The sequence below is a fragment of the Vulpes lagopus genome, chromosome 21 (genome assembly GCF_018345385.1).
Source record: "Vulpes lagopus strain Blue_001 chromosome 21, ASM1834538v1, whole genome shotgun sequence".
NCBI lineage: Eukaryota > Metazoa > Chordata > Mammalia > Carnivora > Canidae > Vulpes > Vulpes lagopus.
The window spans coordinates 8,237,730-8,264,670 of record NC_054844.1 but is presented as its reverse complement, the minus strand read 5'-3'; the positions used below and the strand labels follow the sequence as shown (position 1 = coordinate 8,264,670).

The 26,941-nt window shown below is 39.8% G+C and overlaps 1 protein-coding gene across 1 annotated transcript; it reads right to left on the bottom strand.

Moving 5' to 3' along the window:
• Positions 1–3,026: 3,026 nt before the first annotated feature.
• On the bottom strand, positions 3,027–23,134 carry LOC121480104 (antigen WC1.1-like). The gene is made up of 13 exons (XM_041736399.1): positions 23,131–23,134; positions 20,928–21,233; positions 20,517–20,834; positions 16,296–16,364; positions 15,904–16,218; positions 14,549–14,863; positions 7,000–7,041; positions 6,593–6,907; positions 5,712–5,849; positions 5,217–5,309; positions 4,845–4,928; positions 4,176–4,313; positions 3,027–3,161 (listed from the first exon to the last, which is right to left on the bottom strand). The coding sequence occupies exons 1-13, from the start codon at positions 23,132–23,134 to the stop codon at positions 3,043–3,045; spliced, it is 2,256 nt and encodes a 751-aa protein (XP_041592333.1). The 3' UTR covers positions 3,027–3,042.
• Positions 23,135–26,941: the final 3,807 nt, after the last annotated feature.

Sequence of the window (26,941 nt, the reverse complement as noted above, 5' to 3'; positions counted from 1 at the left end):
ATCCAAAGACATATGAGTTTATATCCAGAAGCACTTCCTGGACTTTCTATTGTGCTCTAGCTTCAGGAGAGGCTATTGCCTGATCTTTTGGGATATGGAGGAGAACAATATGCCACTGATGTAGGTGCAACCCCATGGCTTTTTCAGGCTAACTCAACACAGTGATCCCATTCTTCTTCTTTCCAGATGAGAGGACAACAGTCCCCCCTCCCCATTCATGCAAGTAAGTGGTTCTTCTACTCTGAGCCATATGAAGAAAGAGACACCCATATTTCCAGGGACCTGCACTATGGAATCTACATATTTATGGAAAAATTAACCATGCCAATATAAGAAAGTCTTAATGATCAGGTATTCATAGTCCTGTTAAGTTGTGGCAGCTATAACAGCTGTTTCAAAGATTTACCAGCTTTCATTTTATAAAAATCCCTTAGAACCAGATTTATAAGACAGTTGACACAGCTCAGGGCAGGACCTAGGTCGATCACATCTTGAGATTCAAGTAGATCCATTGTATCTGAATGATGATTTCATGGTCTTGAGGACTCGGGAGATGGCTAGACTATGGGGGATTCTCCTGGGTTAATGACCTTCTCTAAAATCTCATGCCCCTCTTTTCTCCTCAGGCACCAGTTCAGGCTCAGCTCCTATTCCTGGTATCTTCTCCCCACCTGGGATACTCTCTATATCATCCTGAGGGATCTTCTTTCCCTGGTCCTTATCATCCCAGTGACTCAGCTACACAGGTGGAAAGCAGAGCACCAAAGTGTACCTTAGGGATGCTAAAGGATCTGGAAAATAGTGGGAAGACTATTAAGCCAGTTGTGATATCAAGAAAACTGCACAAGTACTAGTCTCAGTCCTCATATAGCAAAACTCTACTTTCTCTACAATAGACTTTAAGAATTGAAAGATTTGAATCCTTGGCTCTGGGCTGAATATAAAATCTCTCAAAAATTATGACTTCCTATGTGAACATGTTGGTGGAAACTGAAAAATTGGTGGAAACTGAAAACTTGTAGTAGCCAGCTTTCTATTTTGGCTTTGTTGATAGCATTTATCAGAAGTAAAATATAATCTTGGTGGTTATACTTTATTCCATCATTGACTTCATTATTTCCCTATGGCAAATGGCCATGTATATTGCACTGAGAGAAATCTTGAGCATCTTCTAATCCCCCTCCCCTGTGAAAAATTATGATGACTGCAAAGTGATTGTAGATTGGAATCCCTGACAACATCCAGAGTCATCAATTAAGTACTAAGAGGTTGGGCTCAGCTCATAACCAGGTTATTACTCTCAGTTCTAATACTATGTGATGGGGGGTGTGGAGACATAATCTTTCCTTCGCTATTGCTACAGAATAGCTCTCTCCATCTTGAGGAATCACATTTGCATTGTAGATAGTTACCAGATCAACGCAATCTTGGAGCAATATGTTTTCAATTGGACTCAAATTCTTCCTCTTATAGTTCAATCACGTCAAATCCCTCCATCCACATTTATAAAACCCACATAGCTGATAGTCCCTGGTTTGTCTACAATTCCTTCTAGATCTCCTCTGCCTCAGTCTCTTCTTTGCCTTCTTGTCCCACTTGGATGCAAGTCTGTAGATAAGTGGCAAATTGTCCTTTATCAATTTGCAGTAAAGAAATATGAGTTTATATAATTCACCTAGAAGGCTTTATAATTGGGCAGACAGGAAATGACAACATCCTGAAGAAATAGGAAGTAGTGATGGAGAGGAAAGACTGAATTTAAAAGGAGTTGAGGGCAGCCTGGGTGGCTCAGCAGTTTAGTGCCGCCTTCAGCCCAGAGCATGATCCTGGAGACCCAGGATCGAGTTCCACATCAGGTTCCCTGCATGGAACCTGTTTCTCCCTCTGCCTGTGTCTCTGCTTCTCTCTCTGTCTCTCTCATGAATAAATAAATAAAATCTTTAAAAAAAATAAAATAAAAGGAGTTGATAACCAACTAGACATGAGAGAAGAGTGAGAAGGAATCTGTATGAGCTTAAGTAACAAATGGAGAAAGTAACCTACAGAATAAGAGCTTAAATAGGAAGATATAGTTACGGAGAATTGGATTTTTAAATTTTTACTTATTTATTTATTTTTGAGAGAGAGAGAGAGAGAGAGAGAGAGCAAGTGCATGAGCAGGGGGGAGGGGCAGAGGAGGAGGAGAGAGTCTTAAGCAGGCTCCACACTCAGTTCAGCACAGAGCCCAATCTAGGGCTGGATCTCACAACCATGAGATCATGACCTGAGCTGAAACCAAGAGTCAGATGCTTAACTGAGTGAGCCATCCAGGTGCCCCAACTTGGATTTTTAATTGAGCCACAAAAATTTGGGCAAGATATGGAAAACTGTATCCCTTCTCTCCCACTAGCCAACCTCCCACCTTCAACTTTGAAATTCCTACCTAAGTATGGTGTCTAGGAATTGTTTAAAAACAGATGATATGGGCAGCCCCAGTGGCTCAGTGGTTTAGTGCTGCTTTCAGTCCAGGGCGGGATCCTGGAGACCCAGGATGAAGTCCCACATCGGGCTCCCTGCATGGAGCCTGCTTCTCCCTCTGCCTCTCTCTCTATGTCTCTCATGAATAAATAAAAATTTAAAAAAAAACAGGTGATATGACATCTCAAGGAAGAGCATACATGAATGTTCAGGTCTGGTTTTTATCACATGAGTTCATCATAGTAAGAATGAAGGTATGAGTATGGGCTAAATTTAGAGTCCCTTGCCTATGAAAGAGACCTGGAACATTTGTGAACTCAGGTAAAGTAATGCCTAGAGTAGTCTGTAGGGGAGGTGAGAAAACAGGTCAGTTTGTTCACCTTGTATTTCCTTTGAGGGAAAATGTGAATGGAGATAAAACCTGCTAAATAATCAACAAAGCAAAAAGTACTTTATTCAGAATATTTAATTTTAATTAATTTCCATATAATTCAATTATAAGTCACTATTGAAATATAGGCAATTAAATATCTGAGACTTTATCTCATTTTTAATGCAATATCGGGGGGGAAATATAGTGAGTGTTTAAGGTACATTTAGTTCAATATCATCATACCCAGGGTCCCCTTCCCCCTGGAGCAGCCAGGGACTATCTTCTCCTTTCTCAGGTCCAGCTACTCCTCTAGAGAGCTGTAGAGAAGAGCCTGAAACAGTAAAGATAAGTTTGATTAGAACTGTGACAAAGGGAGAGGACAGTGCCCCACAGTGGAAGCAAGTCAAGTAAGTGGTGATGACAAAGTTTCAGGTAGGCTCAGACAATTTAATATTAGTTACAACACAGATATATCAAGGTTATTGCATCAGGTTCCAGTTCTGTGGGTCTCTGGGAAACCCTGTTGTCACAGGAGATCTAGGTCAACACAGATGTTCTATGAAGGCATGTTTCTCAGCAAAGAGATGGCCCAAGGATGATAAGAATCATAAGAAAGGCCATGAAAATTTCTCCTTTTACAATTGACAGGTCTGAATTCAGCAGAAGGAGGACACAGGAGACCTGGAAAAAATCTCAGTTCCTCCCTGACCATCTATCTCTGCTCTTGATGGCCTTGACTTGTGTTCCCAAATGCCCACAATCACGGGATCCTTCTGTAGTTGCCACCTTCCCAGAGTCACATGCCCTAGATGGAGAAATACTCTTCTCTGGAGAATTAATATCTTCATTAGACCACTGAAACATCTGGAGCAGATTGGCCCTTTAATGCCCATAATTCAGACTCTATAATCTACCACCATGGCTTTAATTTTCAAGACTACCATATATCATAGACTTTGTGCATATTAGTGCTAATATATGATTATAATGCATCTAAAATTATCAAAATACCTCATAAATTCCAATATTGCAATATTTCTTAAGTCTCTAAATGCCTTTCACATATGAGAGCACAAACATGTTATCAGAACAGTTGTTCTATTTTTGGACTTGATTAATTTATAAGTCTTAATGCAAGCACATCAAAGATGAAGTTATGGAGATGCAGATATCAAGAATATAGAAAGATTCTTCCCTCCCAAGAAATGTGAGAGCACTAAAGAGAGGAAAATGGTCAAAGGATATAGATCTTCTGAATTTTGACTCTATAGGAAGGATCGGCAGTGCGGGGCTGAAGTTCACCCCTTCCAGGACAGAGACAAAAGATTACAAGAGATCCACTCACCTGCCTGAAAGGCCCTCATCCCATTTTCCTCCTCTGGGGGCACTTCCCCCTTCCTCATCCATGAGGCAGGGGCAGCCTCAGGCACTGGTAGGTCTTCAGCATTATCATAACCCTCACTGGGGGCATCAGTCCTTTGAGCTGGGGGTTTTAAGGACAGACAAGGGGTTCAGATGAAACCACAGTAAATGGGTTGACCTAGGTAATATCTACAATCCCTTCTGCCACAGAGATTCTGATGGCTGCCGAACAGAGGCACTATTCACCCTGTGTTTTAACAAGTCTTTTCCAAGGTATATATTTCATTTTGATGTGTCCATAAACCAGAAAAATAATCTGAACATCCCAATATTTCCTCGTTTAAACTACATATTTCAGAGATACTCTTACACCAATGTGCATTACTAAAATATTTGGTCAGTTACACTTTCCAAATGTTATTTTTTCAAAACAGCGTGAATTTGTTGGGACTGAATGAGGGTGGTTCTGGACACAGACAGCCCAGCCTCACCAGCCTTCATCATTGCTCTGATGAAGTACATCAGAGCAATCAGAGAAGGAGAAGAGACTTCTAATCCTAGTCAAAGGGAGACTGTCCCTCTTGAATCTCATCTCTAGGGAGGAAAGTCACGTGCTCCCAATACCCAGCCGAGGTGGATTCACCCCTACTACCTGGAGCAGACTGAAAGTCACTATTCTCCTCACGATCTCCAGGGTAATATGGCAGTTTAGGCACGGATTCATCTGACAGGGCCCCTAGTGTGAAGAAAAACATCACAAAACAAAAAGAACACACCTTCTCACACCCATGGGACCTGTGGTAAGGCTGAGAAGAAATGCTGGAGCACATGTGGCTCCTGTTGTATAAAGAGAAGGCTCAGAGCTCACAGGGGCTCAGCAGGAACCCATCCTGCAGTCTTTGGAGGGGCTGCTCCTGTGAGCCTGGAATAGATAATGGGTCTGCAGATTCTGAGAAGCCTTGGATGACAGACGGCAGGGAGCTAACACCTAGGGGGCCCAGGAGGACAAGGCAGGGATACACACCAGTGCTGTCCAGCAGATCTTCCTTCGTTGTCACAACATGACCAATCTCCTCATACTCAGCCTCATTAAGAACATCTCTGAAACTGGGGAAGGCTGAGCAAACCACCAGCTAGTGAGAAATTGCCCCTTGAGTTCATCCCTGAAACAATAAGCAAATCATTCTCCCCAGTGCTTTGCACATGGAAAAAGCCTCGGGGCTTCCAGGACTCCTCATACCCCAAGCACCATGTCTACATCTTCTCCCTCTCCCCTGGTCTAACCCTGTATCCATAGCTCGGCCTGTATTCATTCTTGTCTCACACAGAAACCATGACTTATGAGTGCTCACACTCCAACCTTAAAAGCTTCTACAGATTCAGCCCTTAGAGTTTAACAAGGGGCAGATGAAGTTTTTCAAACATATTTCCGCCCCCCCGCCCCCCCCCGCCCTTGTACCTGGCCAGATCTCCTGCCCCCACACACTCTCCATGTTACCTTGTACCCTCTGTAGCCTACCTCTTTGCTTTGCTCTCCATCTGCACATCTGAGTCACCAGGATGACGAGGACCAGGAAGAGAAGGGCCCCCAGGATGAAGCAGAACATCTCAGACAGGGAGAAGATGTCATGGACAAGACTTGGGCCTTGTCTGATCCCTAAGGAGAATAAAACCAATAGGATTTGGAGAAAGGCATGGGCCCAGGGAGACTCCCTCCAGAGCACCTGGGACAAGGAAGTCCCAGCCTCGGACCTAACAGAATTGACTGTGACCCTGACCCCAGGCCTTGTCTTAAGATAAATTCAACTCCACTCCAGTGAGGTCCAAGGGAGTGCTGGGATTAGCAGACAGCTTCCCTGCTGCAACAGCCTCAGAGGACCAAACCACACAGCTGTGGCCTCCTTTCTTCAGGCCTCACCAGACCAAAACATCAAGCAACTCCTGGGATGAGCATCTTGCTGTGGAGGAGTGACACTCATGGGCAGACGGGAAAACCTTAGATTCTGCAACACAGGAACCAGACTCCCTTGGCCCAAGGGCAAAAGAAATTTGAAAGGAATAAAAAGAAGCTTCCTTAAGGAAAATACCCTAAGACCTCCCCACCAGCTGATGGCTCTTTAGGATCTTCCCTTTTCTGAATTGGTTAATTCTGTCAGATTCCACAGAATAGACCTCAAGAATCTGAATATTTGACCTTGCCTACAGATGGTGGCTGCAGTAGATAGCACAGGGCAGCCCCTTTTCCCTACATCTTAATTACCACAACATCAAGGTTGAGACTTCCCCTTCTTCTAGATCAGAGCTTACAGCACCTAGATATTTTTTGAATGCAAACTTCCCATTTTACCCAAGCCTACCCCATTGCCCCACTCCTGCTCCAGCTCCACCAGAGCCACTCACCAGAGCACCGCACTCCAGCATCATCCTCGTGCTTGCAGTCGTTCTGCCCCCAGGGGTCCGCAGCACAATCCCACAGGGAGGACTCCCTGCCCCTGCATTTCACCTCATCCAGCCAGATGTTCCCAGTTCCTGGCCCAAACGCCGCCTTCTGCAGGGCATCCAGGGCAGAGCCACAGCCCAGCTGCTGACACACCACCTCGGCCTCTGCCAGGCTCCAGGAGTCATCACAAACTGTGCCCCAGGAACCCTCGTGCCAAACCTCCACTCGCCCTGAGCACACCGTGTCTCCTCCCCTCAGTCGGAGCTTCTCCTTGCCTGAAAAGGCAGCAGCACCTTCTGTTACTGTCCCCAGTGGGAAGGAAGGAGCCCTTGGGAGCCAACACGGGAGGCAGGAGGGGCTGATGTACCTGTGCAGGGGCCAGCGGTCGGACAGCTCTTGGGTCTCACTCCTGCAGAAGCAGACAATGGGGAAGTGCTAGATCAGGGACAGCTGGGGGTGGTCTTGCCCCAAGTAAGACGATCTAAAGTGCTTGGCTCAGTCCAAATGACAAGTGTAAATAACAGGCTTCGTAATTAATCTAATGGGCTGAGTTATTGAGATGCTCGCTTGCTAAATCATAGCCTTTATCACCATCTGGCGTTATTTTATCTATTTACTTGTTTATCACTTTCCACATTCCACAATAAACAAAATACAGACGTGTATATGCACACACACACAGTCACACACACACACAATCTCCACGAGAGGAAAGACCTTGCATGTCTTATTCACCTCTGTGTTTCTGCTATTAGAACAGTACCTGGTATATTGTATGCATTCATTCAACAAGTGTGCATTGAGAAACTTTTTATAAATACTAGGTATAGGGGCTTGATAAATATTTATTCAATGAATGAGTGAATAGAATGCAGTAAAACATAATTCCTTTAAATTCTTGCTAATAAGGAAGATAATAAAGGAATGCAAATTGATACTAGTGGTTTGTGGTAATAAATAATGGATATTTTTTAAAGTCCAGAATCACAGAAGTAATTTGTATTCAATATCCCATTATATTTTTAATGGGAAATTATATAGCAGATTATAAACTTTTCTTATCTATTTTTCAGTATGATGTGTGCACAAGCAAAGATTACTACATTAAGGAGATATTTTGGGGGGCACCTGAGCGGCTCAGTCAGCTAAGCACCTGCCTTCAGCCCAGGTCATGGTCCTGGGATCCTGGGTTTGAGCCCCACATCAGGCTCCCTGCTCAGCAGGGAGTCTGCTTCTCCCTCTGCCCTCCTCTTGATTTGTGTACTCTCTAAATAAATACATAAAATCTTTAAAAATATTTTTAAAAAAATTTTTTAAAGAGGATTTTTTTTGCCAAAAACTGAAATAAGAATGATTCAGAGAAAAATATATTAAGTAGACAGTGGCTAGGTACTAAGACATAAATGTTTGCATGATACGCAAATATACTGAGAAAAAATACATTGAGAGAGGACACAGATAACAAATATGGTATAAAAAAAACGTAAAAAATTGAAACCAAAGGAAAAACATAAATTTGAAACAATATAAGAAAACTGACGTATACAAAGTACTTGTCATAAGATATCAGAATTAGCATATCCTTTTCATATTATCCTATCAAACTTCATACCCTATGAACATCTCAGAAAATGATGGCAGGACCTCTTTAGGGTGGTTGCTCACTTTCAGGACTGGAGACCTCATTATCACCCAACTCATCATATTTGATTGTAGACAATTATCATCCATGTAAGTTCTGATAGTTTAATATCTAATCAGCTTTCCACAGGAACAAGAAAAGGAGGTGAGGAAAGAGAAGGAAGGGAAGGGAGTGAGCCTCTGCCTTTGAAATATCTATCACCATGCTCTCCCTTAGCTGTGGACTTCAGCCAACTCCTAGCGGATCACCCAAGTTATACCTGAGCTGGCAGAGAAGGGATGGGGGGACCAAGGAACTGGAAAAGAATGTTGAGGAAAGAGAAAACACTGAAAATGCAAAAAAAGTAAGAAAGGGAGAGAGGGGAGGAAGGAGGCAAAGAAGAAGGAAGGGATAGAGGGAAGGAAGGAGAAAGAAACCAGGAGCAAAGCAATTGTTACTCTTACTTCAGAGTTCAAATATTTTAGCATAAGATATGGGTTTTTTAAGCTTATTGATTTGGGAGCTTCTATATTATTTGTCTTTAATACTCCCGTTATTTATTTTTTTTTTAAAGAAAAGTAATTTATTTATTTATTTTTTTAATTAATTTTTATTGGTGTTCAATTTACCAACATACAGAAAAACACCCAGTGCTCATCCCGTCAAGTGTCCACCTCAGTGCCCGTCACCCATTCCCCTCCAACACCCGCCCTCCTCCCCCCTTCCACCAATTACTCCCGTTATTTAAAACCTAAACATTTATATCTAGATAAGAAGACAATTGAAAAGAGTTAGTCCTCAAAAGTAATTTGACAATATCTATTAAAATTTATGTGTGTGTGTGTTCTTTGATAGAATAATATCAACAGTGAGTAATCCTACAGTAAAAAAAACTCACCTGTATGTAGAAAATCATATACAAAAATATTTATCATGGAAGAGGGAGGAGAGTTACCATGAGCTGCTCCAGGGGCAGGACTCTCTTGCTGATGGATAAAGGTTATAAGGAGGCAGGTTTACATTGTTTATAAAGTGGGAAATCAAAACCAATCAGACTACCAATAAATAGGTAAATGGTTACATTAACTGCACTAGCAATCTGGATGAATGAAATATTATACCATTGATTTACAAATGAATTAGATCTACCTGGAGGAATATCCATGATATATTAGGCCAATATAACAATAATGTGTAGGGTATAATTCCAATTTTGTACAATCAAAAGACAAGACACTATCAACATAAACCCTTTAAGAGCATATGAGTTTGGGTATGTTTCAGTGAAAATGGATGATTTGGGAAAACAGAACATACCAGTCCATTAATCCTGTTTACAACAGGATGGTATGAAAGGACAAGGAGTCATGAGATATGATTCACTTCTCTTTCTACATTTTTATATTTGTATTCCCTGCTCATGATAAGTAAGCAGTGTTTTTGTAATTTAAATGAACAAGAAAGGAACTGATCTCTCTCTAAGTGTAAAAGAAACTAGTGGAAAGAACATGATTTCCCTAGTGCCACGCATGGTACAACCCCAGCAGGAGCAGGTGTCATTGATTCAGGAAAGAAACATAGAGACAGGCAAAAATAAATATAAGGGAAGGCGCTGGCCATCCCATCATGACTCTGGTGTTTTTTACCTGATAGTATTATTAATTCCCTGAGGGACCATCACGAGGTGAGATACCTTTATGCTACGTGTACTTAAAATGGATCGAAATCTGCCTTCTTGTAACCTCTATCCATCAGCTGGAGTCCTGCCCCCTGGATTAGCTAGTTCATAGTGATTCTTTTCCTTCTTCCATGGTAAAGTCATTCAAAGTCTGAGGTCAACAATCAAGTTACATCTGTTCTGGCATTTCTGCTAATTAGCCTAAGACGTCCTATGACAGTCCATAGAGTGTATTAGCTTTTAAAAGTTAGTGCTACTTGATGGAATGAGCACTGGGTGTTATTCTATATGTTGGCAAATTGAACACCAACTAAAAACTAAATTTATTTAAAAAAATAAAAAATAAAAAAAATAAAAGTTAGTGCTAGTTGGAGTCTATTTTAGGATCATTTATATTCCCAGTGATCTCAACCACTCCTATCTAAGCATCTCTAAGACCACTCCCATATTTATATCTCCCACCCGGATTTCCTTTCTAAATTCAAATTGTATACTTTTAAATGCCAAATGAAATCTCTACTTGAGTGTTCTGACCCACTTTAAATTTAGCACCTCCAAAACTGAGCCCATGAATTTCCTCTCATGAGTTTCTGTGTCTCCTATATTAGTAAAAAATCAATGTCATCCTTCCAGCAGCCACCCTTGCTCCTCCAAGCTATTGCAAGTCACCATTATGCATTTACATTTCCCCTGCAATAATCCTTTATCTTGTACTCAGAGGGATCTTTTCTTAATGCAAAATGACACTTCCCAGCTTAAAACACTTTCAATTAGTTTTGATTATACCTTGATGAAAATATCTTTAATTGTAACTATGCAATCAAAAAGATTATTATTTGATTCAAGAACTATTTTTTGTCTGTTGTATACCAGGTACTGACCACAGACAGCATTGGATGTACAGTGGTGAATATAATAGTCAAAGTCCTCGATCTCATGGAATTTACAAACTAATATGAGAAAGAGAGATAATCTGAAAAGAAATAAATGATCGTTTCACATAGTAGTACTATGAAAAGCAAATATATATTATATATATTACATATTTTTTTACTGTAAAATGTATTATAGGTTGGGCAGAGGAACTGGAACCCTGCAGGAGATATTGAGAAAAGCAATCATTATATTCAGGGATAATCACAGAGTATCAAGAGTATGTCATAAAAAATTTTGGGAGAGGTAATAGCACTTAAGTTGATAAGAAAGCCCTCACCAAAAAGATGATATTTAATGTGAAAACTGAATGATGAGAAGTTGACAAGCAAGCAAGCAAATAGAAGAGCCAGTGGAAGGTCTTAGAGTGAATAATACCATCTGTCTGGTAAAAAAAAATACCAAGGCACTAAAGGATGGTCAGCCTGCCTTCCCTTACTTCCTCCATGCCTGGCTATTTCATGAACACAAAGAGAATCAATATGTGTACTAACTGAGTGGAAGAGTGTCTCCAGAAAAGGACTGAGTGGTGGGTAGGGGACAGATTATATATATAGCTTTGTCAACCAGTATAGGTTCCTTAAAACAGGAAGCCCCTGGAGGCTTGTAAGCAAGAAACAAGATACAGACTAATTTTTAAAACTTTTCTCTGTCAGCCAGAGAGAAAATATTATAGAAGAAAAAGAGTGGACATGGAAGACCACGAGAAACTTTTGGAATAATTCAGGCAAGAAGACTAAGATAGTGACAATGGAAGGAATAGAGGCATTGAGAATATATTTGCAGATAGAGCCAGCAGAACTTACTGGAAGTGGATGGAGTCTAATAGGAAGACTAAAGAGTCTGATGCTGAGCCCTGAAAGCATCCAAGATCTAGAGACTGAGCACAGGAGTTGTAAATCGGTAAGCAGAAGAACAACAATGAGGCCAAATAAGAACAATCAGTGAAGTCTAGTGATGTCAGGAAAAAAAAAAAGAAGAAGAGAAGTGAACCTGCTGAATACTGTTATAAGTTCAGGAATACTGAAGAGAGGAAAGTTTGCTAAATTTAATTACTTTACCAATTCAGAAGAATGGTGGACCCTAATACTTAACTGGGTGAGTTTAGAACACTAGAGAACAGAAAATTATGAAGACCCTGAGTAGTTACTGACCATACTTTCAGAAACTTAGCTGAAGAGGAGAGGGAAGTGGGATGCGCAATAACAAAGAAGTCAAGGAAAACTGGTTTTTTCAGGTAGTTTTCAAGATGTGAGACACTCAAGCCCATATATACAATGATGAGAATAAACAGGAGACAAAGCGGGGGAAGGGAGTTGATGGTGCAAGGAAGGGGGAATAGAAGTGAAGACTTTGACAAGATAAGTGCAGTTAGGATCCACAGACTGGGCAGAAGAGTTGACCTAAGATTAGGACTGAGGCCACTGATCCAGAAGGCCAAGTAAGCACAGAGTGTGTGCAGAGACCACATGTGAGTAGATTTGGTGAAAGGAAGATGAGGAATTCCCAAATGACTGTTCTAATTTCTCACTGAGGTAAGAGGCAGGATTATGATTTGAGAATAGATGAAGGGAATCAGGTGTTGACAATGCAAGAGAGCTCTCTTGCATTGTCAACACCTGATTCCCTTCATCTCTCTTGCATTGTCAACACCTGATTCGCTTCATCTATTCTCAAATAGAATAGGTAAAAAGATAGGGCAAGCACACATATTGGAGAAGTACAGTAGAACCCAGAGACACTATGGAATGCCCAGTAGAGATTGTGTCCATGGATTCAAAAATAGACTAGCAACATGACTATGTGTTATTTCCCCACATTTCCCTTAGTCCAGTTCAGGCAAGGAGTACTCAGGTAGTTGACTTTAACCAGGTCTAGAGTTTGCCAGGTGAGGTTGACAAAGAAAAGGCAAGGGAGTTAAATAAACTAAAGGAGAATGATTATAATGTTGGATATATTATCTCATCTGGCTAAGGAGAAAAAATGTGCAGACATGAGGAGAGTAGGAAAAAAAAAACTGACAAGGGAAAAGATTGGGCATCTCCACAAGAACGAGAAATTATTTGAAACAGAGCACTCTAGTTGAGGATCCATAAGAATAAGAAGCATTGGTCAGAGAATGGAATAAAGATATCAAGATTTTGAAGTGTACAATTATTGGTGATCAGTAGTATATGCATAGGCAGAGATAGGATGGGAGGAAAGGTGCTTAGAAATGAGAAAGTCAGTGAACTGAGAGGCCAGATGTTGTCTCAGTTGTGTTTAAGGATGTTGAAGCAAGCACCAAAGGTTCCAGGAGTGAGACAGAAATGAAGGACTTGGTACAGTCTTCAGTGGACCAGGGGAAGTGACCAGAAAGTTAAGATGATGACAGCAACAAACAAATGTACTGGGCGGTATTGTCTCAAGGTGTGAATTTCAAATAGCTGGATGTTGGGAAGAGAGACAGAAGAGGAATTGTCGAAAATGACAAACTGAGAGCAAGGAGTATATCTCTTCCAAGTCTCAGCCCAGAGAAAAGTATGTTCAGAGAGAAACAAAGAGCCTCCAGTTGACAGGAAAATCAACATTTTCAGGGAAAAGTCAGGTTCTAATCAGAACATGAAAGTGAAGGGAACAGTGCGGGCATAAGAGACTTTGAAGATGATGGGCTTTAAATTCCAGCAGTCTCTCCAGAACATTTTGGGAGAGTGAGATGAGGAAGACAGATTAAGCACATTGTAGTTAATGAAAAGCCTAGAGGACAGGATCAGCCCCAAAAACTGGGATCCTGAGGGCCTCTTATAAGAGACAAATTAAAGCAGAAAGTCATGGAGACATGAGGCCACTGACTTCTGAGCGGTTCCTCATGGTGCAGCCAAGAGACATATTGCTCTTTAACAGGAATGTTTTCCTGAGCCTTCCCACAGAGGGGTCTCTGGCTCTGCTCACCATTCCAGGGAAACCCTGAGCCACTCTCCCACCCTTTTCTGCTCTGGCCATGATGGGATTTTCTCAGTGCTTCAAAGACACCATGTTTCCTCCCACCTCAGTACATACATTGAACCATGTGATCCTCCACTTTCTTCCTCTGAGGAACTCTTACCCTTCAGCTTTTCATCTAGGTATGATTTCTTCTTTTACCCCAATTCCACAGTTCCACGGCACTTTCTAACTCTTCATGAAATTTCTGCCTAATGAGAGTTTTCAACACTGAACTGTATGCTCTGTGATGGCAGAGACTACATTTTCTTCTCTTCCTCGTCCTCCTGCCTGCAGTATAAATTTGTGCCTACAGGCACTCAGTCACTATCTATGGAAAGACTGATTGGAGAATGAGGCATTCCGGAGTAAAATACCATTAGCTTAAGAGACAAAACGATCAGGGTGGATTCCTTACTTGGTTCCTTATTTACTTTAACATGTTGGGATATCACTTAACTACTCCTAATTAATTAGCAAGTTTATCAGGGTATTACTCATGTTCAATGCGATCCTTCTGGTATTTTTCACATAGGCTGCTATTGACACAGGTCTCCTTATTTTTTCCTGTGAAAGAAGACTGGAATATGTAAATTAAGCAATCATCCAAACTTCATTTTGTAGTCTTATCTTAAACTCATTCCTTAGATTTGAAGATATAAAATCTCAGTAACAACATTCCACAGGACTGGGACAGACACATGGAAACAGACAGTAAATTACCTGCACACGAGATATAAGCTTCCTCTCTTGAAGAGCATGAGTTGTGTCTCCAGGGGTCAGAAGGACATTGCCAGAGAGAGGAATCAGTTTTCCGACACTCAATTTGATCCACCCATCGAAGTCTAGAACCTTCCCTGGGAGCTATAGAAGAGTTGAGGGTCCCACTGTCTCCACAGCCAAGCTGTCTACAGATGATGGACAAAGTCATGGCTGCCATGGGGCTGTGGCAGACACTGCCCCAGGTCCCATTGTAGAAAACTTCCAGCCACCCAGCACACTCCTGGTCCTCGCTCACCATCCTGAGTTTCAGGAAGTCTAAATTGAAAGGGGTGAGAAGGGGAAACAATCCACAATAAGCATTCCATTCAATGCTCTTGATTTTTTTTTCTCCATGCCAGAGATTGTGAACACTCATCACTGACTCTGCTGAGTAAGCACACATTAGGTGGTAAGACTGAAACTGGTCTCCCTTTTACCTGATTTTGTGTGTTTCTGTCTGTGTTTCTATGTCCACCACAATGATGCAGTAGAATATGATCAGAGAGGAATACCCACCTGGGCACTTTACACAGAGGGAAAGCTGAATCTTGCTTCCTGACAAGACTTCTGAAAGAGTATGTGAAAGTGGGGAGGTAGGCAGAAAAATGGCCCCCCAAAGGTGTTGCATAAATGCGCTACTTTACATGGCAAAGGAGACTTTACAGATGTGATTCAGATAAGGACCTCGGGATGGTAAGATTAACCTGGAGTAGTGTGGGTTAACCAGGTGAAAATCCAATCACATCCTTAGACCTACTCTCCTTAAAAAATGGGAACTCTTTCCCAGCTTCAGTCAGAAGGAAATGTGACTGTGGAAGAATGGTCAGAAGCAGGCAACATTGTCAGCTTGAAGGGGAAAAAAGGGAGCCAGTGAATGCACAGGGCCTTAAGAAACTGGAAAAGGTAGGGACAAGGAATCTCCCCTAGGGCCCCCAGAAAGAATGCAGTCCTGTCCACACCTTGATTTTAGCACAGTGAGACCCTTGTTGGACTTCTAGCATACAAAACTGTGCATTAATAAATTTGTGTTGTTTCTACCACTAAGTATATGGTAATGCATTTCAACAGCAATAGGATCTCAAGACTTTACCACCATAGTGAACTGAAGAATGAGCCCTGCTTTCGAATGGAAGTCACCTGAACCGCAGCTGTGGGAGGAAAAGAAAGCACCTAATCTTCACATCTAGAAAGACAGACAGTGTAGAAGGAAGGTTTCTTCTTCTCTGGCCCTCTCAACGACACCCCTCTGGGCTCAGACTCCCCTTCTCCAGAGCCCCCACCTCCTCACCCAACCCATGGACAGGGCGCGGGCAGACCTGAGCAGATGACCCCTGCGTCCTCCTTGTGCCTGCAGTTGTGCTGCCCCCAGCCCTGGGAGGGGCACTTCCAAATGTAGGATTCCTTTCCAGTGCACTGCAGGTCATCCAGCCAGATTGGGTCTGATCCCGCCCCGAAGTAAGCAGAGACTGTGGCATTGAGAGCTTCTCCGCAGCCCAGCTGTCTGCACACCACGTGGGCATCGTCCAGGTCCCAGTTGTCATCACAGACGGTGCCCCAGGAGCCCTGGTGAAGGATCTCCACTCTGCCAGCGCAGGGACCACCCCCGTCCACTAGGCGGAGCTGTCTGCTCTCTAAGGAGAGAGAATCATACCATTGGCGCGTTTAACAGGAAATGAGAAGGGCCTTCTGGTCCCTTGGGACCCCTCACCTGAGCAGCTGGTAGTACTCTCCTCAGACACAGAGTCGTTGCACTGGGGCAGCACCTGGGTCTGGTTTCCTGCAGAAACAGCATGGTCAGAGGGTTAGTAGGGTTGAAAAACAGGAAACTGAATTAAACTAAATAGTAACCTGGTGCTGGGGTCTGAGATGAAAGCTGTTAACATACCAGTAGAGTTCCCATAATTTTAGATTTCACCTCTTTATGGAAAGTTCTGCTTCTAACAATGCCAAAATTTGTTTCAAGCCAAGTGCTGCACTAAGAATGAATTTTAAGAAGTAGGAATATATCAGTACTGCTTGAAAATGGTGAAGAGCTACCAAGGCAGTGCAAATTTTTGAAGCCAAGGTCTGAGAGTAAAGTAAAGGGCAGAGGTGAGTCACTTTCTCCTTGAGGTCTTTGTCAATTCAAAGATTATAGATGAGATGCTGAAAAGTTCAGCAGAGGTTTGCCAGACTCATAGGGCACAGGGAGTACAAAGTATAATTCAGCCAAGGAGGAGACACCCTGTTAACCAGAACCTTCTACCATAGAAGGAAAAGTGAACTAAAAGTAGACTATTCCTCATAAGGATAGACACCCAGTGTCTAATTACTTCAATTCCCTTGTATAAGGTCAACCGTCCAGGGGCACCTGGGTGGCTCTATTGCTTAAGTGTCTGACTCTTAGTTGTGGCTCAGGTCATGATCTCAGTGTTATGAGACTGAACCTCATGTTGGGCACCCTGCTCAGTCTGCTTGAGATTCTTTCTCTCCCTCTGTCCCTTGCCCTACTCACAAGCTCTCTCTTTCTCTCTCTAATAAATAAATAAAATCTTTTTAAAAACCCAAAATTTAAATAAGTAAATAATAAAGTGATCTGTCCATAAACAGGTACCAGGAGGAAGCAAAATAAAATCCTTTCTGAAGAATTTCTGTAATTTTTCACCCATGATGCCTGCCAATCAAAAATACCCAGACATAGGGGCACCTGCCTGGCTCACTTAGTAAAGCATGCAACTCTTGATCTAGGGTCATGAGTTTGAGCCCCACATTGGAGTTAGAGATTACATTGAAAAAAAGGTTAAAACTTAAAAAAAAAAAAAAAAAAAGATTTGACAAAAATCCAGGAGGATAAAAGAGGAATTGGAAAGAAATTTGCAAGGCATCCAGATATTGGAGTAACCTGACAAGGAGTTTAAACTACCATGACTGAAATATTCAGGGAATTAAACAAGATAGCATTTTGAAAGGAAAATATTAACAAAAATCAAATAAAAATTCTAGATACTCTGAAAAAGTCAATAACTGAAATAACTCAAGGGTTGAGTATAATAGCCCATTAGATCAGCACAAGATAGAATAATAAAATGGAAAATCAAAAGGAAATACACAGAATGAAGCCAGAAAGACCAGAAAGTGGAAAATATAAACAAGAACATAAAGACATGCTGAAAAGTTCTAACATTCATATATACTTAGTCCTAGATACATAAAGGCACAATTGACAGAACTGAAAGTAGAAATTTAAAAACCCACAATCACCTATTTCATATATCTTGCTGTTTTTTTAACATACCCCAAAATCTTTGACACTGCATCCTTTGATAGGTGGGCATCTCTGCTTCCTTCCTTTGAATTTTGGCCTTCATAAATTGTTTGTAAGCAATGGAATGCAGTGAAGGTAATACTACTTGATTCTGAAAACTAGATCAGAAAGGTCATGTAGCCTCCCATGAACTCACTTAGGAGAGTTGCTTCTGGGGAAATCTACCCTGAGGAGACTACCATGCTGAAGAGACTAATCATATGCAGGTGCTCTGTCAACAACCCAGTTGCACATTCCAGCTGCCAGACATGTCAATGAACCATACTGGTTTCCCAGCTCAGTTGAGTCTACAGATGACTTCAGCCTCAGCTGATATATGAATGCAATTTCATACAGACCCCAACAGAGAACTGCCAATTGGAGCCCTTTCCAAATTCCTTATACAGGAAATAATAGGCAAAAATACAAAGGAGTTTTAAGGTGCTAAGTTTGGAGGGAAATTTTGTTATGCAGCAATAGGAAACAGAAAACTTATACTTTCCATATTATTGAGTATTTACTGAAGACAAATGAAATGTTTGTCTTCATTAGGACTTGTATATACATGTTCATAGTATCTTTATCCATAATAGTGCAATACCATGATGCCACCTAAACATGTGGCATTGCCTTTGGAACAAAGAACAGGCAGAAGCTGGATGGCCTGGGGCAATGCTGTCAATGAGGACTTAAAGGAGGTAAGGAAAATGTTACTACAAAGCAGGAGGGGAAATGAACAGTGATCCGTGTTACAGAAATTAAAGTGGAAAAAAAAAAAAAGAAATTAAAGTGGTTGCTTCAAGTGATTAGATTTGGAAGAAACTTGTTATCCAATAGTCACCAGAAAATACTTTCCATCAGTCTCAGTAAAGCAAACCAGCAAAATCAGCCAGTATATTTACCTCAAAACCACAGAATACACATTATTCCCAGGGCATACAGGTCATTTGCCAAGGCTGATCACATGTTATACCAAAAAGAGAGAGAAAGAGAGAGATCTAAAAAATTTTCAAAGGGCTGAAATCATTAAAAATATGTTTTTTGAAAAAAAAATTTTTTTGACCAAATGGAATTAAACTAGAAACAAACAATTCATACTATGCAACAAGGTAAGGAAGATTGGTATTCAGTGATTGACTTTGCTAATATTTTCAATTTCTACTTTGAAAAAAAGCCAAATCCCAATTTGCATTCAGGCAGGATGGGATGTAATACCAATTTACCGTGCTTCCACAAGATTTAATTCTGATTATAATTCTATATAGAATTCTCATTATTATAAGAATTGGAAAAGTGTATTTGTTGGAGATGATGATCTCAGAAGACTCTTCTGTCACCATCTTGGACTAGATCATCAGGCTTTTTTTGGTGAAAAAACAAACTAATTCCAAAAATTAAATGGAAAAGACCAAGAATGATCAACATACTTGAGAAGAAAAGCAACAGTTAGAGGTGTAACTTGAATACATATCAAGACATACTACAAAGTTATAATAACTACTGAATTGAGGATTTAGTGCTGGAATAGACAATGAAACAATAGAAGAGAATAGAGCCCAGAAAGAAACTTAGACATACTCTAGACTCATTATTTCAAAGGTGGCACTGCAGTGGGGAAAGATGTCTCTTCAGGAAAAGATTCTGAGTCTACTGGATATCCATATAAAAATTGAAATTTGACCCTCATCACATGTGAAAATCAATTGGAGGACTACGCAGTTACAGGTGAAATAAAGATAACTAAACTTCTATAAATATCATAAAGGAAAATCTTCAGGATCTTAGGGTAGACAAAGTTCTCTTCAGAAGGGCAAAAGAAGTAGTATTCGTAAAAAAAAAAAAGAAAGTTGATAAACTGAACCTTGTTAAAGTGAAGAACTTGGCTTATCAACAAACACCATTAAGAGAGTAAAAATAAAAGGGCAAGAGTAAACACCCAAAATAAATACATACATATTTGCACCACAAGTCACTGTCACAATAATCTCTAACATCACTATTGTAATAATTAAGAACTGGAAGTAAACCAAAACTCCACTATCAGTTGATGGATCAATACCTGGTCACAAGGTCATTCCAATGAATGACTTTACAATAATAATTATGAATGAAACACTGCTATAAACAACTATATGCCTGAATCGCACACATAGTATGGAATCAAAGAAATTGGACACAAAATGAAACATACTATATGGTTTTATATGAAGTTTAAAATAGAAAAAAACTATTCCATAGCATTGAAGTTAGGAAACTGGAGGAAAGTTAGGAAACTGGAGACAGGAGGACGGGCATAGTGATTGGTAGAGTATGAATGTGGCTTCTGGGGTACTGCTAATGATCTCTTTGTTGATCTGGGTTGGGGTTACACAGTATTCATGCTACTGTGTTTCACTGAACTACACACATACTACTTACCATACTTTCTCTGTAAATAATACTCAGATATATTTAAATAATAGTGTTAATTTTAAAAGATATCCCTCTTAACACTCTTTGCCTTGAACTGAAAGGCAAACAATTAAAAGAACCATATTTTATCTTGGATTATCTCACTTTTAAAATAATTTTTCTATGCTCTCTACTCCTGGGGACATTTCACTCAAGGAGCATCCTGAGTACAAGTTAGCCCTTCCTCTCTTTTACCTGAGCAGATCACTGAGACTGTGTTTCCATGAGCACAACCAGGAATGCCAAGGGCAGTCACAGAGCAATTCCACAAGAAAGATTCAGCCCCTGAGCAGTGAAATCGATCTTTCCATATCTGATCACTTCCTTCCACAAAGTATGCTTCTTTTGGAGTCGAGATGGCAACTCCACAACCAAGCTGTTGACAAACAACGTTGGCATTGGCCATACTCCAGTGTGCGGCGCAGAGTGGTTTCCAGCTTCCAAAAATATTCATCTCCACTTGTCCCTCACACTGAGAGGTGCCATTTTTCATGAGCCGAACTTCTGTGTACACTAGTAGGAGAAGACAGGATTTCAGCCAAATCTCATGTTTTTCTTACCCTAGCAGAGTATGCAGCAAAGTTGAAGTCCTGTTCTGCATCTCACCTGAACAGAAAACTTGAACAGCCCCATGGTGGCAAACACCTCCTGGACAGGACTTTTTGTGGCAATACCTGAGCTCAGGTTCCTGCCCGTTACACCAGAATTCTTCAGGCCAGACTCGTCTATCTGACTCTCTTAAGGACACATTCCCCTGGAAAGACACTGCTTTGCCACACCCCAGCTCTGCACAGATGACCTGGGCAGTAAGTAATGTGAAGTTCCCATCAGACACTGGAACCCAGTCTTTTCCAGAATGCACTTCTACCTGCCCTAAGCAGGGTCCATCCCCTCCAACTAGACGCACAAATCCTAAAAGAAAAAGAGAAAGCCAAACCAAGGGAGTGTTAGCGATTCTGACTTGGCAATTAGAAGTGACATGTCATGAACAATGATATATGACAATGACATATCATAGATAAGTTTTTCTTCTCCCAGGCATTGAGAATGAGGAGAGGACTTAGCAGTTGGAGTCAGAGTGGGGCCTCCATGAGTGAGTATCTGAAGACAGATTATATTAAGTATTGGAATACTAGGAAAATATATTTTGGGGTTGGTTAGAGAAGTGAATTCCTCATCTGAGCCCAAAGAAACTGCATGATGTGTAGGCATTCTACTTGAGTACAGAGGTATGAAACAGAACCAACCCAGAGGGACATTCGCTATGAGAATAGAGATCTATCAGCCAGATGAAGTTAGAAAGTCATCCTGAGGGATGCCTGGGTGGCTCAGTGGTTGAGCATCTGCCTTTGGCACAAGGTGTGATCCCAGACTCCCAGGATCTAGTCCCACATTGGGCTTCCTGCATGGAGTCTGCTTCTCCCTTGCCTATTTCTCTGCCTCTCTCTGTGTGTCTCTCGTGAATAAATAAATAAACAATCTTTAAAAAAGAAAAAAAGAAAGAAAAAGGAAGAAAGAAAAAGAAAAAGAAAGAAAGAAAGAAAGAAAGAAAGAAGAAAGAAAGAAAGAAAGAAAGAAAGAAAGAAAGAAAGAAAGAAAGAAAGAAAGAAAGAAAGTCATCCTGAGATTTGTGGAGCTCAAATTCTGGTTGGCTTTCTTTCCCAGGAACCAATCCTCAAGTGACTGAGGATAGGGAAAAATCATGAGGGCTGTATCCATGAATGCATGACAACCTATAGACAGACTGATGTCTCAAGATTAGAAATATGCACATTATAACCAATCCATAGTTATGGATTATGATTTTTTCATAGTTATGATTTCAAATTTTATCTATTTGACAATTTTTCATGGCAAAATATTCCGTGAACTTCTTAGGTGACCAAAGCAGGAAATAAAATGAGTCTGTATGTTAAGAAAGCTCTAATGAGAATGAGAAGAAAGGTGTGGTTTTAGCCATATCTCTTGAAATCCTACAATATAAAAATAGCCACCTTCCAATTCCTGAACACAAAATAACTTTTCCATTTGTCTGTATATTCTTTCATTTTCTTCATCAATGTTTTAATTTCTTTAATATTTAAAAGAGAAAACATTAAAAACAGATGCAGAAATTAGGCAGATGATTGAATAAGCTGACAAAGTTTTTAAACCATTTATATAAATATACTCAATGAAACAAAGCAGATTTTTAAAAACTAGAAAAAAATAACCAAATGGAGCTTCCTTTTTTTGTCTTCTTTTTTTTATTTTTAAAGATTTTACTTATTTATTCATAAGAACACAGGGAGAGAGAGAGAGACAGAGAGAGAGAAGCAAGAGACACAGGCAGAGGGAGAAACAGGCTCCATGCAGGGAGCCCGACGTGGGACTGGATCCTGCGTCTCCAGGATCACGCCCTGGGCTGACGGCAGCACTAAACCGCCAGGCCACCCGGGCTGCCCCCAAATGGAACTACTAAAATTGAAAAATACAATACCTGGAATGAAAATTTATCTAGATTAACTTAACAAGAGATTAGACAGGGAAAAATAAAAGAATTATGAAGTTAAACACAGAATAGAAGTTTTCTCTCTAAAGCATTGAGAGAAAAAAGACAAAAATTGCATATGAAAATGCATTTCAAAATTGAATGAAAATAAAAACGTTTTCAGATAAATACAAAATTATAGAATTTGAGGCAACCAGAACTGCATAACACAAAAATGTTACAGAAGGTTCTTCAAGCGAAAAGAAAATAGTAACAGATGAAAATGTGGATCTACCCAAAGCTATAAAGACTACTGTAAATAGTCTTTTTTATATTTACCCATGTATAAACCCATGGGTAAATATAAAAAAACTTCATCTCATTTTTAAAACAGTAGAATATTTAAGGCAAATATAACAGCAATGTATTATAAGATTTATTTATAATATAAGTAAAATGTATGACAACAATAGCACAAATGACAAGAATAGGGAAATGGAAATATACTGTGGTAAGGTCTTACATTAGATATTAAGTAATATAATATCATTTGGAGGTAAAATATGATTAAAGAATAATAATTCCAACATTATGGTAAACTCTAAGCAAAGCAGTATATCTAATAAACCAATAGAGTAAATAAAATAGAATACAAAAAATACTCAGAGATTAAAATAGGAACAAATAATACATAAGACAAATAGCAAGTTTAGTAGACTTAAACTCAAGCATATCAAGAATTATACTACATTGAAATAATTTAAATACTCCAAATAAAAGCAAGGTAATCATACTGAATAGAAGACACTTCAATTATATCTCAATAAAACTAGGGAAGAATAGTAAGACACAGCATGTTTACTGTCCATAAGAACATATGTACATTAAATATAGAAATGGGCACCTGGGTGGCTCAGTCAGTTAAGCATCCGACTCTTGATTTCAGCTCAGGGTTGTGAGATGGAGCTCTGTATCTGGCTCCATACTGAGCCATGGAGCCTGCTTGAGATTCTCTCTCCCTCTTCCTCTGCCCCTCCGCCCCCACACCACATGCGTGTTCTTTCTCTCTAAAATAAAATTAAAATTAAAAAAATAAACACAAATATATTAAAAGTGTCAGGAAAGATAAACCATGCAAGCACTAATCAAAGAAAGCTGTTGTACCTATGTTAATATCAGACAAACTAAGACTATAGGACAAAGTATATATTTAAAAATAATGAAAAAACATTTTATGATGATAAAATACAAAAGAAATCATATAATATCAAAATTAGTGGGATACAGCTAAAGCAGTGCTTGGAAGAAAAACTAGAGCTTTGACACTTCCTCCATGCATACATTATAACACAAAAGAAAAATTAAATTTAAATTACCTAAGATTCCAACTCAAGAATCTACAAAAATAACAGCAAATCACAACCAAAAGAAGAGAATATAAACTTAGACTCAAATCAATGAAATAGAAAACAAATACAATAATCAAGAGAGTTCATTGGTGATTCTTTTTAAAAGAATAATAAAACTGATAATCTTCTAGTAGACCTGATCAAGAAAAAAATGAGAAGATACACAAATTAACAATATCAGGGATGAAAAAGGGGTTATCATTATGTATACTATTAATATGTAAAAGATAATAAGATATGAACAAATTTTATCCTAATTTGAAAATTTTATTTACAATAGGATGAGTCCTCGAAAATTAATTACTTGAAAAACACAATTTATCAAAAACCGATACAAAAAGAAATGGAATATCTAAGTACTCCTATATTTGTTAAAGAAATAGAACTCATATTAAATTGGGACACCAAGGTGACTCAGTCAGTTAAGTGTCTTCCTTCAGCTCAGAGCTCAGGTTGTGGTCTTGAAGTACTAGGATCAAGCCCCTCTTTGGGCTCCCTGCTTAGTGAGGAGCCTGATTCTCCCTCTCCTTCTGCCCATCCCTCCTGGCTCATGCTTGCGCTCTCTCTCTCCCTTTCTCTTATTCTCTCTCTCTCTTCCTCAAATAAAGAAATAAAATCTATTTTAAAAAAAAGAAAAGAAAAAGAAATAGAGCTCATATTATAAAAACCTCCCCACAAAGAAAATTGAAATGCAAGCTTCAAATACTCGCACTTCCACAGAGCTCAAACACAATTCCTGCATCAACATGGAGGAAGAGAGGGAGAGAAGAAAGGAGAAGTCTAAAACAGAAGCTGTAATGAATATATGAATTAACATGGATTTTCAGTCCTCAACCTCCTCTCCTGAGGTTAATTGCATCTTCATCCCCTTACCATTTTGTACATCAGTGCTGTGGCCATTCTCAATTTGTGAGGCCCCCCGCCATTCTCCTGAACCCTCTGGAATCTCTTTATTTCAAACAAGCTCCTCTGTATTCTTCACAGATCATTCTTTCTACCTCTGGATTTCTGCTAAACACAGTACTTTATTTCTAACAATCTACTAGATGCTGAAATTTCTCTTTCATACCCCTTTCCTACAATTGAGAAAAGGAAATTCCAAGAATTCGATTTAAATTAAAATATTGCAAACGGCATGGTTTCCTATTCTTATCAATGCTACATTACCACCATTACTTCTGTTTATATCATTAAAACATGTTCATGGAAAATATGGAAACATACTAGAGGGTAGAAACTGATGACAAAGAGATTAGCCAAAGAAAACTGAAATAGTTCATTAAAATATGAGAATTTAAGTTAAAGCAATGGTAATGTTAATCAGGGAGTAAAAAATAAAATCAAAGTTTAGATGCCATACCATTCTCAAACTCTTTTTATCTTTACGTGTACCTTAACTGAAATTAAAATTAAAAGTATCAATTTTCTTAAGATAGTAATAGATGTTCCAACATCACACACTCCATTTTACTCAAATACTGATTTATCAAAGTAAGTCAGGTCCCCTGTAGTGTTTCCACAAGTTTATCTGCACTTGATACCATGATTAGGACATGATGACAATAAGGAATGTTACCTGAAATACCAAAAAACAAGTTTTCTTAAAAATATCCTAACTGAAGGCAGTAAACTCAAATGCCCCTTGAAAATATTTTTTAAATAATAATAAAGAAGATGGGAGGAAACTTTTGAGATGATAGATAACTCTATGGCACAGATTGTGCTAATGCTTTCACAGAAGTATACTTACCTCCAAACTCATCACGTTGTATACATTAAATATGTACAGTGTTTGCATGTCAATCATACCTCAATATATTAGCTTTCAAAAAAAGAAAATAATTGTGTTTCTAGGGACCTGAATTCGTATTATGAAAGATCCACTGAAAAGATGACTTTTCCAGTGATCCTCATCATGCCAATGACAAAAATGCTAACTGGCTATGGATTATGCTGTTGAGTTGCTATAGACCTAGTCAAATGTTATCACATCTCCACCTGTCCTATCACTCCATCAGATGGGATGGACCTTTTTAAAGACCCAACTACCTACCTTAAAGAATTCACTGTGACATCTGATAATATCTTCCTAAGTGAAACTGTTCTGACGGCATTAGTGACAGACTTTTCATCCGCAATTGTGATAACAACTGAAAACATCTCTGGCAAATACCGACACCACCCATCCACACTCTAGTTTCATTGCTGTCTTTACTGCCTCCACTTTGGCATATGCTAAACTTTGTTTCCCTGCACCTCTCTCATGTCCCCTCTTGTGGATGCACCTGATCATCTCAGGAAAAAAAACAAAACAGCTACCACGATGAAACTTGACCCCACTTTCTTACCTTTTGACACACCACAGATATCTGAATGGCCCAGTGATCCATAGGTCTGGAGCTTTCACTGTCCAGAGCCAAGCAAGTCCTTGTGCTTCCTTGAGTACCTAATACTCTAGGAGTTACTGTGTGACTGGAGTTTTCAACCAAGTGTGTGATCCTGTATTGTTAGCTATTCTGGGAATTAAACCAAGGGTATTCTTACTGGGTATCCCTCTAATAGATTAGACAGGCCTTACCTGAGCAGACTACTCCAGCATCCCGACTATGGGAGAAGAGTCGCTTCTGGTAGTCTTGAAGAAAAGAATGACTACAGTCATTGAGAGTTGATTCTGTCCCTTTACAAACAATGTATGAAAGCCAAATAGGCCCATGCCCTGATCCAAAGTAGGCCCCTCTGGG

What these genes read in the sequence shown, in the direction of transcription:
- LOC121480104 (XM_041736399.1), bottom strand. An exon ending in CGCAGGGGTCATCTGCTCAG is followed by an intron (nt 14,864 to 15,903) that starts GTCTGCCCGCGC and finishes CTTTCAATTTAG; the next exon opens with ACTTCCTGAAACTCAGGATG. An exon ending in GACCGCTGGCCCCTGCACAG is followed by an intron (nt 6,908 to 6,999) that starts GTACATCAGCCC and finishes CTGCCTTTTCAG; the next exon opens with GCAAGGAGAAGCTCCGACTG.